The sequence below is a fragment of the Danaus plexippus genome, chromosome 20 (assembly GCF_018135715.1).
Source record: "Danaus plexippus chromosome 20, MEX_DaPlex, whole genome shotgun sequence".
NCBI classification, from domain to species: Eukaryota; Metazoa; Arthropoda; class Insecta; order Lepidoptera; family Nymphalidae; genus Danaus; species Danaus plexippus.
The window spans coordinates 3,008,059-3,027,663 of NC_083550.1; the positions used below are offsets into that span (position 1 = coordinate 3,008,059).

Consider the following 19,605-nt stretch of genomic DNA (forward strand, 5'->3'; position numbering starts at 1 on the left):
AAAAGATAATAAAAATAAAATCACTCATCTACTACTATCTCATTATAAAGAGACATTGTACAACAATAAAAAGTGTTTGCAATAAATTTATCATTCATTAAATTATTCATCAATCAAAAGGTTTTTTCAAGCAGTAATGAGTAATTTATAACCAAGAAAAAAGTATTTCAGCCATTGAGTTAATGAAAGAAAGGTATATAGCAAGTGAACTAAATTAATTTACATAGATTGTTTTAAAATTATATCTTTATTAAAAATTATTAATACTGAAGACACATATTCCAAATTATGTACCATAATCGCTAAAAGCGTCTGAACCAAGCGTCTAAGAAAAAAATTATCTATATTTTAAGCCACAACACTATGAAACAGATTTGCGGATATTATTTTAACGTGAATGTATCGATTACAAAAAGAACGATACTTACTTTCTCCCTCAACCGTATAACAAAATGATTTGATAAATATATATTAACAGTCTTTATATTGTATTTTCTATAGCTTAAAAATATTAAACACAAATTTAATTTGTTCAAACAATAAAACATTTGATTCATCGTTATACAACGTGTAAAACTACAGATTTATTTCATGATTAAAACCTTCTTAAGAAGGTTTGTATGTACTTCTATTATATTATTTGTTTAAGTATATAAATAGTTTAATTCTTATTTCGTTTCAAGGTTTCAACAAGATGGTTTGTCTATATGCTTACAAGAATAAGAAATTGTTAATGCTTCAGATGTACTGTACTAATATAAGCCTGTGCTAAACGTACTGGGCAATATCGTTTATTGATGTTTAGTATATTAATACACTTTTTAATTTCTTTTATTGCGATAACACTTTACAATTAATACACACACGCACGCACACACACGCACGCACACACACGCACACACACACACACTCACACACATAATTTATAAACTTTAAATCTCTCATCATCCTATATTTTGTAAGGGAATAAAAATATATATGACCGAAATACGGCAATAATGATACATTTTCATTTTTTTGCCAATATATATATAATATTAAAAGTGTTGGAAAGCTAGCTTTTTTATTTGTTTTTACGATCTCCTAGACAAGAAGAATAAAAAAAAATTATAGTTAATAAAAAAAATAAGTGAACATGATGCGAATAAATTGATGGTACGTCTTATTTGGTTCCTTAAAATGATTTAGTATTCGATTTGACTTAAAATCTACAAAAGTAGAAACCAAGCTGACTCTCATGAAAAGAGATCCTTTTGTAACATAGTTATTGTTAGTATATTATCCAAGACATTGCTTTAAAACTTAAATTAAAAGTAAAAATGCCATCCCAGAACTTGCATAAAACCTTGAGGCTATAATAAAAGTAAAGTCTGAGATGGTAAAAATTTGCCAAAGAATTCGGGATCAGTGAGAGAAAATTTTAAGGTCTTAAAATAACAAATTTATTTATTTTTTTATTTTTGATAATTTATTATATTTGTCAAAGGTAAATATTTTTTTTTAATATATATTTTTTTATATAACCTAAATGTTAGTAAACACTAAACCTCAACATAACAATACATTTTAAGATTTAAATCTTGAATTATTTTTCTCTCTCCTTAGAGTATTTTATTCCAAACAAGATCATATTCCAAGCAAGATAAGGATTTTATGGATAACCTTTGCAATGTTAAAAGAAATATCAACCATTATACGTAACATCTTGTATCCATATCTTGTCAAAAAATAATTATTTAACACATTTACTACAGTTGTACGTAATATTGAGTATTAAACATAATCTATATAAGAAATTTATATAAAACCTTGTTCTACAGATGGATTTGGAAAAAATTTAGCGGAATAAAATACAACAACTAATAAAAATATAACAAAAATTTAAAAGTTACGTATAATCTATATATAATTTTTACGGTCGCAAGAAATGAATGACCTTTCCAGGCGGTAGTCCTTGTACCATCACAGGCGATACGATTGAAACATTGATCGTAACATAATATGTCATCGTACTCAGTAGGACACGCCCCTGACGCTTCAGGCTTGTATAAATACTCCGTACTGACACATGAAACATCAGATTCAATCCTTCTCTTTAACACAGCACTTGTTAAAATGGCATTCAAGGTTTGTGACTACATTTACAGATTTTATATTTATAGTAAAGAAATATTGTATTTCAATAAAAGTATAAATGAATGTTCTTAATAATTATGTTGATCATTGTTTTCGTTTAGTTCGTCATCCTTGCTTGTTTGATGGCCGCCGCCAGCGCTGGCGTAGTTCCAGTTGCTCCCTTATCTTTCGCTGCGCCAGTGGCTTATGCCGCGGCTCCTGTGGCTAAGTTGGCATACGCTGCTCCAATTGCGAAGGTTGCAGCCGTAGCGCCAGTGACCAAGTTGGCTGTTGAAGAATACGATGTTAATCCTCAATACAGCTACGCTTATGACGTCCAGGACAGCCTGACCGGTGACTCTAAGAGCCAACACGAGAGTCGTGATGGTGACGTCGTCAAAGGCTCCTACTCCGTCGTCGACCCTGATGGCACAAAGCGCACTGTTGACTACACTGCTGATCCTCACAATGGTTTCAATGCTGTAGTCCGGAAGGAAGCCATCGGCGTAAAAGTAGCAGCTCCTGTAGTAGCTAAAGTGGCACCTGTCGTACACGCTGCTCCTCTTGTACACGCCGCTCCTGTCGCGTATGCTGCAGCACCAGTGTATCATTCCGCCCCTGTAGTACACGCAGCTCCCGTTGCCTACTCCGCTCCTTTATACCACCACTGATTTATCTGATTATTCGAATGGCAATTGTAAATAAACGTTATTATTTATTAAAGTATTATCTTTTAATTCAAGACTGCTTTGTTCTTATAAAGAAATAGTATATAAGTTACTCAATTAATAAATACTAAATAAGAAATTTAAATCTTCTACGGGAGGAAAGTAAGAGAAACCTATCTAAAAGAAATGTTTCAGACGGAATGAAACTAAGACAAAGTTCATCTGTTAATTAGGTCTTTGCGATTTGAATGAGTCTGAGCTTTCAAAAGAATAAATGTGTAATTAATCCTAAATTTAAATAATTTACGGTTTTTCTAACAATATATATGCGATGGGCCCGGTACCGGCTCGGTGAATCCATGGAATCCTGACAAGTTTCGTCTCTTTCATCGATAAATAGTTACGACTTATGAATCGCGAACTAAAATGTCAAAACAAAAAGAAATATACAACCTATTCAAACAATGTGATTAAATAAGAAGTAATTGTAAATATTAATACCTATATGGAATGATATTTAATCATCACCAGTTAGACAATCGGTTGATAAATTTCACTCATTTAAGAAACATTTTAAAACTTTCCCATTCATAAAGATTCATTATCGGTCATAAAAGGAAAATAAATTAAAAAGACTATTTTTTATGCTCTTGGTTACTTAGTGGGTTATTACGAAATACAATTGCTGGTCTCTTTTTATGTTAAAGATGTTTAATTGAACATTGGTGAACATATTACATTCATTTTTAATACGAAGTTATTTATAAATACGTAAAGGTTTAAACAATGACTAAAGAAGAAAAATAAGATTCTGTTTTTACCAAAAAGTTTGTGAATAGACGAAAGTTCGATGATTCATTTTGCCATTTATTTGTATAGTTAAGGAACGTTTCCGATGCTGGCAGACTGTTTTTAGAAGTGTCGATTATTTGGGTAGCCGGTTTTTAGCCGATGAACTAAAATATCATTTTGAACAAATTGGTATTAAAATTGCTGGATTATTTATAATGGCTTTTCAGTTTTTATGTAGACTACAAAAATATGTTCAAATGGTAAAAGTAAAACAAAACTAATAATAACTTTAATGAGGAAAACATCATAATGTACTACAAGTTAGAATGTTATATACTCGTATTATAACTAGCAATAACAATGTATTATTTTTTAATTCAAACCAAACTTAAAAAAACGGCCAATAATGTTGGAACAATAAAAATCTAATATAATACTTTTTCTCTAAAGTATTTTATTTTGTACGGCAATATAAAATTTTATCTAGTATTTACGTACATAAGAATATAAACAAACGATTCGTTGAATATTTTTGGTTATGTACACAAAAAACCTTCCAATTAGGTTTGAAGTAAAAATCTAAATGGTATATAAGACGGTAATGTAACATTGTTGCCTACGTGAGAAAAATATAAAGTGAAAGCTTTTAAAAGTTCTGGAAACTGTTTTGAAATTGTAACATCGCATTCAAAGCAAATTGGACATAAATCAGATTAAATTTTTTCCTCATAAAAAAAACAAAAAGAAAGAAAAACTTTCATTGCGTAATTTTTATTGATCGGGATACAAAAATTATTGTGCCGATCTGTCTAACGTGTTAATTTACAAATGCATTAAGCTTAATTAAGATGAACAAAAATGTTACCATTTTAATTTCTTCAGACAATGACCTTTCCAGGAGGTAGTCCTTGTACCATAACAGGCGATACGATTGAAACATTGACGGTAACATAATATGTCATCGTACTCAGTAGGACACGCCCCTGACGCTTCAGGCTTGTATAAATACTCCGTACTGACACATGAAACATCAGATTCAATCCTTCTCTCTAACACAGCACTTGTTAAAATGGCATTCAAGGTTTGTGGCTACATTTACAGATTTTATATTTATAATAAAGAAATTGTATTATTGTATTTCAATAAAAGTATAAATGAATGTTATTAATAATTATGTTGATCATTGTTTTCGTCTAGTTCGTCATCCTTGCTTGTTTGATGGCCGCCGCCAGCGCTGGCGTAGTTCCAGTTGCTCCCTTATCTTACGCTGCCCCAGCTTACCACGCTGCGCCAGTGGCTTATGCCGCGGCTCCTGTGGCTAAGTTGGCATACGCTGCTCCAATTGCGAAGGTTGCAGCCGTAGCGCCAGTGGCCAAGTTGGCTGTTGAAGAATACGATGTTAATCCTCAATACAGCTACGCTTATGACGTCCAGGACAGCCTGACCGGTGACTCTAAGAGTCAACACGAGAGTCGTGACGGTGACGTCGTCCAAGGCTCCTACTCCGTCGTCGACCCTGATGGTACAAAGCGCACTGTTGACTACACTGCTGATCCTCACAACGGTTTCAACGCTGTAGTGCGGAAGGAAGCCATCGGCGTGAAAGTAGCACCTGTAGTAGCTAAGGTGGCACCTGTTGTACACGCCGCTCCTCTTGTACACGCCGCTCCTGTCGCGTATGCTGCAGCACCATTGTATCATTCTGCCCCTGTAGTACACGCAACTCCATTAGCTTACTCCGCACCTTTATATCACCACTGATTGGTATAAAAGTCGTTATATAAATTGTTATTAAATTAATATAAATTGATTTCCAAAGTTTTATTTGTGAAAAACACCTTGAATCCCATTGTCTTTTTAGGAATCAAAACAAACGTGTTGTTTAATTAGTTTGTACGACATTCTTAATGCCTACGCTAAACAAAATACTTTGTGAATAAAAAAAATCATTAATCTTAATTATAAAGTCATATATATATATTTTACGAATTTTTAATTATGGACACAAGATTGATTTCATTAGATAAAATAGCGACTTTGTTATAAAACTTTCACTGTTTTCTTAAAATAATTTGTAAAACTTTTTTTCTTTATCAATTGCATCGTTCCAATTACTTGCTACTTAATATTCTTGTTCCCTTACAGACTAAATTTATAACATTAAAGTTGTATATTATATAAGTCTATTCGAATAGATCTTTTTAAATTTTTTCACTGTCTCTATTTTACTGATTGAACTATCGTATCATCTTTTGTCACAGTTAGATTATCAAAATTCATATTCATTTATTGTAGCTATAAGTTACTGTCATCTATAATATAGGGAAATAGACAATTTTATATTACCTTAAATATTATATCTTTACATTTCTTTTGGTAGGGTTTTTTTTCTTGTATCTTTTACAATTTACAATTATACCTAAATTGTTTAAATGAATTATATAATGACAATTATATTTTTTTAGGAATTATTAATTACATCTGGCAAACTTACTTCCTTGATTATCATAGATGTTATAGCATTTTGCTAATCAGCTTCTATTTAGGCCAAATAAAGTTTTTCTCTCAATTTCGGAATTAAATTTCATTAAGTCTGGCGAGAATGACCAGTGCTGGACACGATTTGGAGATAAATAGCTCACTCGGTCATCCACTTATACAGGGCATCACAAAAAATAGCTTTACTTCACCACAGAATTTATTTGATCCACATTTTATTTGAACTAACGTATAGAGATTTAGATTTAATGTATATACGTGTTATCCTTTGGGATCTTTCAACGTCGAAGGAAGTACGTTGTTAGTTTTATTCATATACACCATATCGGTATTTTGCTTACATATTTTTCCTACTCATGTAAAAATTGGTTACTCGCGGTGGCCTAGAGGTTAAAGGCCTGCATCTCGTACATGCGGGTGCGGATCCGAAACCTGGCAAGTACCAATATGATTTTTCTGAGTTATATGTACTTTCTAACAGGAATAGAAGGAAAACATCATGACTTATAATTTCAAATTATAAGTTTGAAATCGCCAAGCTGCCTTGAAAAAGCGTGGTGATTAATGCTCTGACCTTCTCCGTGTAAGAAGAGGCCTTTGCTCACCAGTGGACACCAATAAGATGCTAATGATGATGACGTAAAATTTGATAGACGTAGGTACAAGGAGCAGTCCAGAAATGATATAACTGTATACAAACATGACATGAGTGTACATAGACATGCTGTATTAGGCTTGGCTTCCGACTCTACTACACATCCTTAATTTTGGTAATTTTTATTAATGTACAATAAATAAATAAAAAATTATAATTAGAGGTTTTAGATATTATAAAAAAAAAACCCTAACCAAAAAATTATAGAAATTGTCAACATCAAGTACAAGGAAAATCAAAGTTATTAAGTATGCATTACGTTTTATTAAATTGAAGAATTCAACACACAACAAAAAAAAAGTTTTTAAGGCAAATTATATTTAAGTTGGGCTTTAAAATAATCAATTGCGAGAGAGATTTGTACGATCAGCGATGACTCCATGCTCTTGCCGATTGTATACACCCATCTCATAAATATAATCATAAAAATATTGTCAAAATCCCACAACATTTGCTGAGTTTGTATAGTGTACTGGTAATTGCGTCTAATGTTAAAACCTCTCTGAAGCGGCTCTATGAATGAAGTCTGGAAGCATCACTTTTTCAAGTATTAACTATGCAAAAGTGATGAACTTAAGTCTTATACTGAAAATAATCATATCAGCAGTTATGGCATTCCATTCAATTTTGTTGTTTAATACAGTATAAGCCAGTGGAATTAATAACAACAAATAACGTGAATTTAAGTGTCTAAATGATAAAAAAACGCCAAGATGCAAACACCAACAGTCCAACCTTATTCTGTTACTTTTAACCTGCACTGTCAAGAAATTCCGTTGATTGGGACTGCCCTTGGCATTGACGTTAGTGCCCTATCGCGTGTGTGTGAATCTTCTGAGTGTCACAGGACAAATTGCATCATTTCAAATCTTCAAATTGAAGTTGAATAGAGTAAAATATGTTCACATAAAAACTTTTAAGTGTATTTACTTAGTTATAATCACTGCAATAATATTACCGAGTAATTATAAGAATTTGGCGATTTTGAAAAACTTAAGAAAAATTAAGAATAACTTTCATAATTTAATAAGATCTGATGTCGTTCGTGGCCTACTCCGCAATCAATTATCAATGTAGTATACGAATATTTAATTGATTTTCCATAATGTATGTTTTGACATCTACTGAAACTTAGTTTAACTGAATTCTTGTTTAAAAAAAACAATATTGTAAAGACTTGAAAAATATCTGTTTATAAATCTATACCTAATAATGTTAATTTTTGATACATAGTATTTCTAACTGTTAGAAAGTACATATACCCTGAATTAAAAAATATATATGTATATATAACATAATTATATTATTACAGTGTATACAATTTCTGTTTAAGGATAAATAATTTTTAGAGTTTGAAATATATTTAAAATTTCTTTTTTACTTTTTTTAGCATACTATTTAAATAATCAATATCTATTACTACTAAATCATTACATTCGATTTTTTGTTGTCAGAACCAAATAGAGTAATAGCCATTCAGAAGAAAGTCGTCTTCACAATAAGCCAGGGAAGATAAGTTTGTATAACAACCTTGTCTTTTAAACATATAATATTTTTGGATTATTTAACACCTATTGATATCCATTTTAATAAAAATAATAGTTTGAATAAAATCCTTCGGATCGGAGCTATTTCTTATGTTTAAAATAAATACAAAAAAGAAAGGTTTAATCAAAATTGCTTGAAAAGAATTCCTTGTATAACAAATCTTGTAATCTCCCCTAATACAAAATTACACATGTTTTCTAGTGGATCTCTCTTTCACAGAACGCTTGTGTTTTGTGTTTCTAGATTTTTTTATTGAATATTTCAGGCTCAGGAATCAGTGCTATTATGTTATTCACGGTGTAAGATCATTTTAATCTTTTTATTATTAATAGTAACTACACTAATTACATCTTATCTACACATGTAAACCTTAACCATCGGACATAAAACTAAGATAGCAACGTTTCAAAATTAAAACAACTTTAAACTGGGTTAAGTCCGGTCCTATGCATTTCTGTTAAATTTCATAACATTTGGCCTAAAGTCAAGAGCGCTGAATTTTCCGCCATTGACAAATGTAGCTCATTTCCAATTGCGCGCACATCCATAGTTCGCCAACATAATACTAAGTGAGAACTTGGCCTGGTGTCATAACCCGCACTGCTATAAATACCTCGACAAACTCTTCAGGAGCATAGTCACACTTGACTGCATCACCAACCCATACAAACAACAATGGCCTTTAAGGTAATTCGATATTTTTGTCGTGATAATCACAAAATGTGTTTTTTTCTAATAAAAATAAAATCTCGGTTTATGAAACCATATCATCGTAACATATAATTTATAAAAATAGTCACATTGTTATAAATATATAAAAATAGTCACAGCTTAAATTTAATATTACTTTTTTTATGGTTCATATTTTTTTTTGTGTAAAGGTATATATGCACACCATAGAGTTTGAAGTGACTAACTCTAAGCTAATTAAGATTCAGAAGGTACACGTCCACGTCCTTGACTAACTGAATTCCCAACTTGTTAGTAATTTCTCCGCGCTTGCTTTACGCAATGTCTAAGTCTTGCCCTCGTAAATCCGTGTCACTATTTCAAGTACAATACAAATGTGCCAAACTAGAATGAGACCAATATTTCCATAATGTTCTTTAATTTTTATGATTGCATAATTTCAGATCGTAATCTTCTCCTGCCTTGTGGCTCTGGCCCAAGCTGGTATTGCACCAGTCGCTGCTCCAGTAATTGGAGCGCCAGTGGTCGCGGCAAAACTGGAACAGTTGGATATTCCTCAATACCGTTTCGGATACAACGTTGCTGACTCACTCACTGGGGATTACAAGAGCCAACAAGAACAGCGTGATGGTGACCTGGTACAAGGACAATATTCTCTTGTCGAGCCAGACGGCACCCGCCGCGTCGTTGACTATACCGCTGACTCCGTCAATGGATTCAACGCGGTGGTACGAAAGGAGCCATTAGTCGCTGCTGCACCTGCCGTTGTTGCTGAGCCAGCTGTGGTACCTGCTAGACTCGCTGCTGCTCCTGTAGCTGCCCCCGTCGTACCTGCTGCCGCTCCTATTGTGGCCGCACCGGTAGCTAAATACACCGCAGCATACACTGCTCCCCTGGCATATGCATCGTATGCTGCTCCGGTTGCTAAAGTGGCAGCGTACGCGGCTCCTGCTGCTGTCGCCCCTTTCGCTAGGCTCTCTGCATACTCCACCTCTGTAGTCAGTCCTTTCGCGAGATTAGCAGCATACCCTTATGCTCCTGCTCAGGTAGTTGCTGTTTAATCTTCCCTATGGATAATACCGACTGATTCCTTTTGGCCAATAAATTTTGTTACGAATAATCGTCTTACAGCTTTTTATTTATGTCAAAGTTACATTAACATCCAAGTTTCATTAATTTGAAAATATTTCATAATTATAATTTTTAAAATCGATTATATAGATATTCTTAAAATTAATAATATCTTTAAAGAATATGTATATGTGACAAACAAATATTTACTATTTCAGACACAAAAAAAATGTCCAAAATTTACTTTTGACTACAGAAGGAAATTTTAATTCCTCTAACAAAGTTAATCAACCAACCAACTTTTAAAAGGGGAGGTTGCTCATTTCAACTGTGTATATCATTTTGTATGTTCGTGGTTGACTCGTTACTAACTCAATAGAAGGCTAATGATAAGTAAATCAGGAATCTTCACAGATCAAGTCAATCAAATGATGAAAAATCGTAATGCAGTCAGGAATCGTTCCTCGGTTTACCCTCGTGATACATGTATCTGTGATTTTTTATTAAAAACCGTTCTATTTAACTTCCTATAGTTCACACAATCTTGATACCAAATGTTATTCGAATTGATTTGTTTGATTTCGAGTTTATACCGTTTGAAGTAACGATCATCGCCTCATTCGAGAGACATCCTGGTTAGACTAAATATTTTTAACAGAGGTATAACCGACTTCAAACAGGAAATTAAATCGTTAAAGATAAATTTACTTACGACAAAGTGATGGGTTTAAGAATGATAGTTACTTAGAATTTATTAAAATTAGTAATGTATAATTGAAAAGTCGGTTCACAAGTAAACAGCAACAAAATACCCAAAGGAAATAAATAACACATTATATATACATAACTTAGATATATAATAACAAGTAAAATAAAAAATGTTACTCGATATATTATATGTTGAAATAAAACAAAAAAATACGAAATTAAATATTCAAAGTTAAGTTCAATAACCTTTAAATATTAAAAATTAATACATTATGTTTATTTACACGCCTTCGTTAAATTTCTATGTACATACATATTTAGTTACTTAATTTGAACATAAGATGTATACTAAATTAAAAGAAATCCAAAATTTTCTTTATAATTCAAAATAACATTAATAACTAAAACAAGATTTAAGAACTGACCTGGACACGATAATACCGACTCATAATATTTTCACTTGTTAGAATTATTGGTACCTACATATATATTATTGATACTTGTTAATACTTAAACCTAGTTCTTGTATTACTTGGCAACGTTTTAAAAATTATTTAATAATTTCTGATTAATTAAATACAAACATTTATTACTTCGTGGTTAGTAATTCACTTTTTAGATTCGGTTCAAAGTCGATAGTTTCTCTTTTAAAAAATATTTCAACCTAATGAGGTTAGATATCAAAACAGCCTTTTCAAAGTCATCTCTCTTTCTGTGTCAAAACATAGAAAATAATTCTGTAAACATCACCAACAAATGATATTATTGAAACTCGTAAAAGTATTGTTTTTAAGAAATTTACATTAAAAAGTAGTAAATAACAAAAATAATGGAAGAAAAACAACTTTATGGGGCATTAACAGTTTATCGAGAAAGAGGGGCATATCTGAGACGCTTAGAACAGTTTGAGAAAGCGAAAGCCTCTTACGATGAAGCCTTTAGAAATGCTCCAGATGATGTTCGCATGCTCACGGGCAGGAGTCAGGTATGCGCGGATGCGGTTCAACCAGTCCAAGCTTATTCCGACGCAGAACTTGCTCTTAAACTTGCTCCAGGCAACATGAACGCTCGAAATATGCAGGCACGAGCTATGTATACAATGTCTGATTTCGAGAGATCGGTAGTTATGAATTATCGAGGTGCTAGACATAGGCGGCAACCACCATACTTTATAGAAGGTATAAATCAAGGTGTGGAAACTATCCAAGACTGCATAGGTGTTAACGCTGGCAATGTAATGATTGAATTTTTGCCATTAATAAAGCAAACAGAAGCGGCGCGGGTTGATGAAGATGGACCTCAAAAACCTTTACACGTATCTAGAATACCGCGACCAGAAAAGAAACGAAAGCTCACTCAAATGGAAGCACGGAAACATTTAACATTAGCTCGTGTTTTAGCTATGAAGTATTTAGGGCCTATGGCATACGATAAATTTTTCTTACAACATCTAATGGAAGATCAAAGACTGAAATCTGCTAATTCAGGGGGAAGTATAGAATTAAAGGAAATAGTTAGGGAAGCTTTAAGATCATTAAGTGAAAGGCAAGATATGTTGCGTTCCCAACGTCCTTATTATACCATTAAATTGGCTGAGAAAGCAGAATCCAAATATCAAAACAAGTATAAAGAAGAAGTATTAATAAAAGAACGGGAGATAGGAGCTCGTACAGCTGAGAGACTTCTCAAACAACTTGAAAAAAGTATGCGTGAGGAGCGTATAATGGATTTGATTGCACAAGCCGAACGAATGCAGCTGTTTTTGGACGCTAAAACTCCACGCACTTTACCAGATAAAGAGATTTATACTGATAGGTTGTATCGAGCGGTGGGAGAAGGATATTTGTGTCAACATCGTTTATCATATACGCTTAGTGAACGTGGTAATAGAAGACGAATAGCTTTCCTGATGGGTTTGCCAGTTGGACGTCCAACTTCTTTTGATTCTGTAATGGCTAACTATCCGTACAAGTTTATAGATATAAAACAAGCTACTGCAAAGGTTATAGCCTCTCTTGAAATGTGTGAAAATTCAACAATGAAATGCTGGTTAATGTATGAATTATCACGATTGTTATGTACCCAAAAGAATTATGCACTGGCTAAGTTCTATGCAAAACGTTGTCAACGCGAGGCTCAAGAGATAAGTAATGTTACTTGGTGGCTTAATGGATGCTTTGTTTTGATGAGTGGTGACATGCAGCAAGGAAATTCTAATGAAGTCCGCATACAAGTTGAAGAGGCTTATGAGTTTTCAAAGAAATTACAAGACCCTGAACGCGTTCAGGCATTTTTAGCTAAATGTGCTGAAATGGCCTCTGAGACTGTGACCGCTGACGAAAGAAAAGCCATAATACAACGTGAGAGGCAAATTATAGGAGTTATGGAGGAACAACAAAGTGTTGAAACTCAAGTATTATTCAAGAGAATGTCCACAGTACCTCCTGGAAGAAGATTTTCAGTTCTGCCTCGTAAACCAGAAGCTGGTGAAGATCGTGCCGAACGTAAACGCTACCGCCAAAGAGGATTATCTGTTATCCCCGGTCCAGAGCGGTCTCTTCCCAAACCACCAAAATCTAAAACACTTGGATTCCAACTATTTGATATTTAGATTTTCAATATGTCTCTTCTTAACTAACAATGTATCTGTACGTTTGATATCACTAGATTTACTTATTAATATATTTTTACCTGTTTTGTAACCGAAATATTACGTCTTTCAATATCTTTCGGTAATATATTAAACAATAATTAAATTAACCATCAAATATTACGTAATAAAGAATTTCTTATCGGAAAGTAATTTGAAAAACTTTAAAAGAGAAGGAAAATAAATAAAGAAAGCGAAAATAGGACCTATTAACAGTATAGGGGGTTATTTTCCTTTAAAAATTCAATTTCAATTGATATCAATCATTCTTTGGCGAAGATTTTTTTAAGTGTCCAAGGCAACCTTCGACGGAGTTAACATAGAAGAATTTAATTCTAAAATTAAATAATAAATATATCGTACATTGCAAATATGTTGGTGCAAAAACCCGCACAGATAAATAACCGTTTGAAATGTGATCATTTTGGTAGACTAAAAATAATTATTGTGCAAGTCACTAATGTAGCTAAAGAATCCCTTCCACATAAAAGAGGTTTTTTGCTTACATATATATAACATATGCACCTATGTTATAAATAAAGTAAATAAATAAAATAAAGTAATGCCTACACGTGAGTAATTATTTTATCTAATCAAGACTGTCAGTTCCTGTTTCAATTCTGTTCAAAATATTTTTTTTTTCTTTAGTATTTACTTTTCAGATTACTAATTCTAAGACTTCGACCGAAAATGTATAAGTGAATGTGAAAGTACATATCTTTCTTTGTACTTTGTTCACGTCGCAACGAGCGACATTTTTATACAAAGAAATTGTAGGTCAAGAAGTATAACAGAAATAATCATCGTTTATTCTATATTTGTTCTTGTAAAATGCATAAAAATGCATACATACTATGATCCGTGAATAGTTACTGATGGTAAATATTATTTTACTATGGTACCCTGAAATTTATCTTGTCGCAAACGATTTTCTTTATCATTAAAGAATCTTTTTGACAGTGATACACTCGTTCCAAAAAAAATCCCAAGATGAAATAGATAAAGTTTACACTCATTAATTAAATAGAATTAAATGGAAAAGATATTCAATACCAATCAATACCAATGCAATGTACGCAAAACATAAATTTGATATTGAACAAGCATCGCCAGAGCAACACCGTAGTATGGACAAAATATCATATAACAATTGAAGCTGCTGACTCCGCGGAATGTGTATACCTAGAATGAGAGCCAGATGTTTCCAGATACCACACAAGAAATTAGATCCCATTGCTATACTCATATGGAAGCAATCTTACGTATCTACTCTTACGTATCTGTATATTGTAAGTTTAAGAAATGAATTTTTTATTACAATATATATCTAAGTATTTTAGTTCCTTAGGACTTTAGGCTGGTTGTGAGCCGCATCTGTATACACCGACTCCTAATATTCAATTCGTTTGTATGTAATTTTTTTTTGTATATTTATTAGTATATTGATCGGCCTGAAGTAGCCTTTAGTGGCTGCATTTCGTCCGATGAGGGAAAGAGCCGGTTGCCCTTTCCCTATTCCCGCCCTTTCCTGCCATTTCCTTATTTCTACCCCTTCCTTTTCCTCAACAATCAAGGTTGGCAACGCATCCACAACATCCATGTTGCGGACGTCCATGGGTGATGGTCACTACCGCCCATCAAGTAGGCCGTCTGCTCGTTTGCCATTGCGATTCATTTGCCATTTGCCATAAAAAAATATTTGGTATTCAATTTTATAACAATACGCTACTTCCATGAAAAATAAATCGATATTTGTAAAATGTTTTATTATTAAGGAATCAAAGGGTATTTATTTATTTATTTATTTATTTATGGATAACCAACAAAAGATACATTATTTACAGCTTTTTTTAAACTATACATACATTATTTACAGGAATATCAATAAGATTGTTGATGTTTAATTAATATCATATGTTAAAACAGTCATTGTGGTCAAATAGATGAATAGAATTTTTAATCACAAACAAACGCTTCAAGTCAGACGATGTTGATAGTTGTGCCAAAAGGCATAAACGGATTCATGTTCCTATTACCAGCATTCTTTAGACTTTATATTCATATATTAATATACTGGGTATCAGCCCCGGCTTCGCACGGGCTCTTTACAAAAAATATAAAATAGCCTTTTAAATTTGGAGAATTATTCAACTTATAGGTATTATGATAACTTTCAAATGGTACGCCCGATTTAAATGATTTAAAAAGTAATTTACAGATACTGATGTAGGCTTGAAAACGAAGTAATTTATTTTGATAAGACTTAATACCGCATTTATGTAAATAGCTTTCCAATAAACGCTTTTGGAATGGCAATTTTTAAAAGTTGTAAAATGGATATAGTATATTATCCTTGAGGTATAGACATATGCCACTGCGGACTTTTCTGTAGACCTATATAAGATACACAATTCCATCATATATTATCTTGTTACATCTCAAAGACTTTAGGCAGCGTTTCCGTAACAAGCGCTCAGATGGCTCATGTTATCCCAACATCTTCAACAATTATCGTTAATGTACACACAAGTAAATACAAAAACTTAATAAATTACATACTAAAACTTTCCTCAAGAATCACGCTATCGCGACAGACGCGGTGATGGACTTTGTTTTATAATATGTGTTTTAATTTTGTTTAATTTTTTACTTGTACTAAATGTACAACAAGAATATATAATATTTTTATTCATTAAAATAGAATATTGTTACGTGTTACCAACAATTTTATTAAATATTTTTATTTCGTTAATATTTTAAGAATCTATTGTTACTGTTTGCTTCCAGAAAGGTCTTCATGCAAGAATGTATGGTTTATAATTAAATAATTATACATTTTAATTATTATAAATATAAAACATAATCGATATAAAATTACTAGTTCGCAGTTACCAAAATTATTACAAGCACAGATATTTTATTTAAAATATCGATTATTTATATATAAGCATATAGCATTAAAAAAATTAAAAATCATAAACATGGAAAAGAAAAGCCTTCTAAAAGATGGCTTATCTTTCGACTGGAAAGTGAAATAAGGATTGTTCCGGTAATTGAACTTGGAGTATGGAGCTTTGGACTTTCGCTTTTAATTGACCACACTGTGGCAAGGTTGCGAGGGTAATCGACGTGCGGTCAACGCCCTCATTTTTCATAACTTCTGTTGTCACTATTATAATCAAGTTCAACAATATTTTGTTTACATTAATAACTTTGTTCACATAGAATGAATGTATTGTTTGGACAAATATATTCACAGTAGCCCTACTGAAATCAATTCGAGGATATATTTTGGTTTCCTTTTGTTTACTTGTCGTATAAACCGACTAAGTATAATCTCATAATAAGAAACTACTGACATTAAATTTTATATCTTAAGTCACAGTTCAAAAGGTTCTTTAGAGTTATAACGAAAACAATTTTTTTTTTTAATGCGCAGAAAGTTTTCAATTTGTTCTCCTTCTCTTATTGTACAAAAATCATGACATATATATATATATATATATATATATATATATATATATATATATATATATGTTAAGTAATTTAAATAAAATTGTTTAATTTACAAACAGATGTGTTAGCTAGAAACATGTCAAAAGAGTATTTATATTTGTAAATGATTTTTTTTCATCTATATATGTTTAAAAATCATTCTTTTAGAAATTGTTATATTTCAAAATTTTTGGTAAATAAAATGTAACATAATTTGAATTCATTTAATACATAAATAACAATTATCAAAAAATGGGCCTTAACGTTTAATAGTTATATACAGCAACACAACAAAATTGTAATATTTCATCTAGAAGTAGTAGGGTAGTCTGGGGGCGAGGAGGGGTGCGGGGGCTGGGGCGAAAACAGGTGCTCTGGCGACCACAGGTGCTGGTACTACGGCAGCTGGAGCAATAACTTTAGCTGCTGCAGCTACTACTAGCGGTTCACGACGTACAACAGCGTTGAAACCATTGATAGGATCGGCAGCGTAGTCGACGATTCTTCTGGTACCATCAGGGTCAACGACTGAGTATGAGCCAGTGACGACGTCTCCATTTCTCTGCTCCTGATGTCCCTTGTAATCGCCAGTTAGAGAATCTTGAACATTGTAACCGTAGGAGTATTGAGGGAAGGATTCCACTCGGGCAACGGGTACTGGAGCGACAACGCTCGCAGCGGCCACTCCGAAAACGCAGATGAATACTACAATCTGTAACAAAAATGGATTATATAAAACTTATTAGTATTCTAGATCAACTAATTACTATTAAAGACAATAATTGTTTCAATAACATCGCAACATTTAACGTATAAATTATGTAACTCATCGATCACATTAAAATGCGCGGATCGTTTAGCGTGCTCCATACACTGTGTACACGCTTGCGACATTCCCGATCAAAAGAAAGGGTCAATTTTGCAATTTTATTCGTGAGGAATATTAAGAGATATGTTATGAGGAAGTGACCCAGTTATTACAAGGATTTCTTCTATCCTATTCCATATCAATTTTTGGTCGAAAGTTTAAGTCGTAATTTTTATGTTCGTCTCAAATGAGTTTGTAAATTTTTATCTTGGAATAAACACGATGTTAAATTTTTGATGGAAATCAATCATTCAAATAAACTATTACTCAAATAATAAAAAGATTCAAATGTTCTGATTCCGAGAATTGGTCAATCAGGAGTCTCGGCGTGTCGCTCGCATTAGATGCTATCTAACGTATTGCGTGTTGTTCGGACCGCTTTGAAATTATAGCAGCGATATAACTGATGATATTCCATGATAATAACATGTCTGCCTTCGGTCTAGGCCAGGTCAGAGTATATCTCAGTTTAATTATTGATAAAACAAAAAATTTGAGTATATAGAAATCTGGAAGAACCTTGCGTAATGCTTGAACCAATTTATTAAAAGTCATTAGGTATTATTAAAAATAGATTTACAATAAACAAATTTTTCTCACCTTGCTGTTCATTGTTGTTTGTTTAGGGGTTGTGCAGTGTCTGATGATGAACTGTGCCTTCCCTGGGTCAGGCAGCGTTATATATACACAGCTACGTAACAAGGAACGTGATAAAAATACAGGTGGCTCATTGAAGAAAGTTACTCGCAATACAATTTATAATATGCTTTCTTAATATCGACAATTCGTAACGTGAATAAAATAGTGTAACTCTTTATATGGGTCATAGACAAAAATTTTGATGCGTAGCCATTTTGAACAAGGTATTAAATTAATTACAATGTAATAAATAAATTAATTAATCTTATAATACAAAAAAATTTTAGAATTCCACCAAAAAGATAAGTTTTCAATTGAGAAAGTTGAGCCCTGTATTTTTTAAAGGTAATCAAATAATTTTCAAAAACATTTTGAATTCTAGTACTCCTTTTTGTGGCAATAGACTACTTTAAACAATAAGTTAAAAAAGACGTGATTCGAATTGGAATGCCGTTAAGATGTTTGTGTCTGAGAATAACTAGATCTAGTTATTCTTAGAGACAAAGATCTTAAATAAATATATTTAAGGGATTAAACTAACACTGACTGTAGATAATAAATATTAAGTGATCAATTTTGACTTACGCAGAAAGCAATGAAATGAATTAAGACAAAGGCATATTTTATACAGCTTAGAAAAAGTACTCTATAACTATTAATTAATTTTTAAATAAATGATGTCAATAATAAAAAATATATTATCATGTGTTTCTATTCATGATTATGAATAATTAAAAAAAATAATATATATTATTTATTACATAGTTTATAATGGGAAGTTAATTCTGTTTAAAAGTATAGAAATGAAAGTGGTGACTGCTTTAAATGTATTATATATCTGGTTGATTATGTAGATGTCTCCATAATCAGCATTTACCTTGGAATAAATCAGGTGAATTCCATGGAATCACGAACAGCTTTTAGGTAAAATATAGAAGTAATATTTGTACCTACCATGAATACACACATAAATTATTATGTCAGCTTAAACATGTCCCATATCTTTTGAAAGGTAGCAATTCAAAAATGCATAGATTATTTACACATTTGTTAAATTTACTGTTTTTTTTTTATATATTACATATGGATGTATGATGCCAGTTCAATAAGATGCGGAACATCGCCCATCAGCGGTTTAGTAAAACAAATTAATTATTATGTACCGTGAGTATCAAAATGTTTCCTCTATCATCTTGCCAGAATGTCC

At 32.2% G+C, this 19,605-nt stretch overlaps 5 protein-coding genes across 5 annotated transcripts; 4 read left to right on the plus strand and 1 right to left on the minus strand.

The window, feature by feature from the left end:
- The first annotated feature begins 2,083 nt into the window (after positions 1–2,083).
- LOC133319425 (larval cuticle protein A3A-like) lies at positions 2,084–2,816 on the plus strand. The gene is made up of 2 exons (XM_061523796.1): positions 2,084–2,127; positions 2,238–2,816. Exons 1-2 carry the CDS (start codon positions 2,116–2,118, stop codon positions 2,784–2,786), a joined length of 561 nt encoding a protein of 186 aa, XP_061379780.1. The 5' UTR covers positions 2,084–2,115; the 3' UTR covers positions 2,787–2,816.
- A 1,796-nt stretch (positions 2,817–4,612) lies between these two features.
- On the plus strand, positions 4,613–5,385 carry LOC133319424 (larval cuticle protein A3A-like). The gene is made up of 2 exons (XM_061523795.1): positions 4,613–4,656; positions 4,773–5,385. Exons 1-2 carry the CDS (start codon positions 4,645–4,647, stop codon positions 5,334–5,336), a joined length of 576 nt encoding a protein of 191 aa, XP_061379779.1. The 5' UTR covers positions 4,613–4,644; the 3' UTR covers positions 5,337–5,385.
- Positions 5,386–8,860: 3,475 nt separating this feature from the next.
- LOC116774013 (larval cuticle protein A3A-like) lies at positions 8,861–10,092 on the plus strand. The gene is made up of 2 exons (XM_032666619.2): positions 8,861–8,964; positions 9,411–10,092. The coding sequence occupies exons 1-2, from the start codon at positions 8,953–8,955 to the stop codon at positions 10,026–10,028; spliced, it is 630 nt and encodes a 209-aa protein (XP_032522510.2). The 5' UTR covers positions 8,861–8,952; the 3' UTR covers positions 10,029–10,092.
- Positions 10,093–11,458: 1,366 nt separating this feature from the next.
- Positions 11,459–13,454, plus strand: LOC116774011 (outer dynein arm-docking complex subunit 4). The gene has a single exon (XM_032666617.2). The coding sequence runs from the start codon at positions 11,576–11,578 to the stop codon at positions 13,355–13,357; it is 1,782 nt and encodes a 593-aa protein (XP_032522508.2). The 5' UTR covers positions 11,459–11,575; the 3' UTR covers positions 13,358–13,454.
- Positions 13,455–17,101: 3,647 nt separating this feature from the next.
- On the minus strand, positions 17,102–18,470 carry LOC116774014 (larval cuticle protein A3A-like). The gene is made up of 2 exons (XM_032666620.2): positions 18,360–18,470; positions 17,102–17,603 (listed from the first exon to the last, which is right to left on the minus strand). Exons 1-2 carry the CDS (start codon positions 18,369–18,371, stop codon positions 17,202–17,204), a joined length of 414 nt encoding a protein of 137 aa, XP_032522511.2. The 5' UTR covers positions 18,372–18,470; the 3' UTR covers positions 17,102–17,201.
- Between the last annotated feature and the right edge of the window lie 1,135 nt (positions 18,471–19,605).

Excerpts from the sequence above, each read along its gene's own strand:
- LOC116774011 (XM_032666617.2), top strand. The coding sequence starts at position 11,576 with ATGGAAGAAAAACAACTTTATGGGGCATTAACAGTTTATCGAGAAAGA.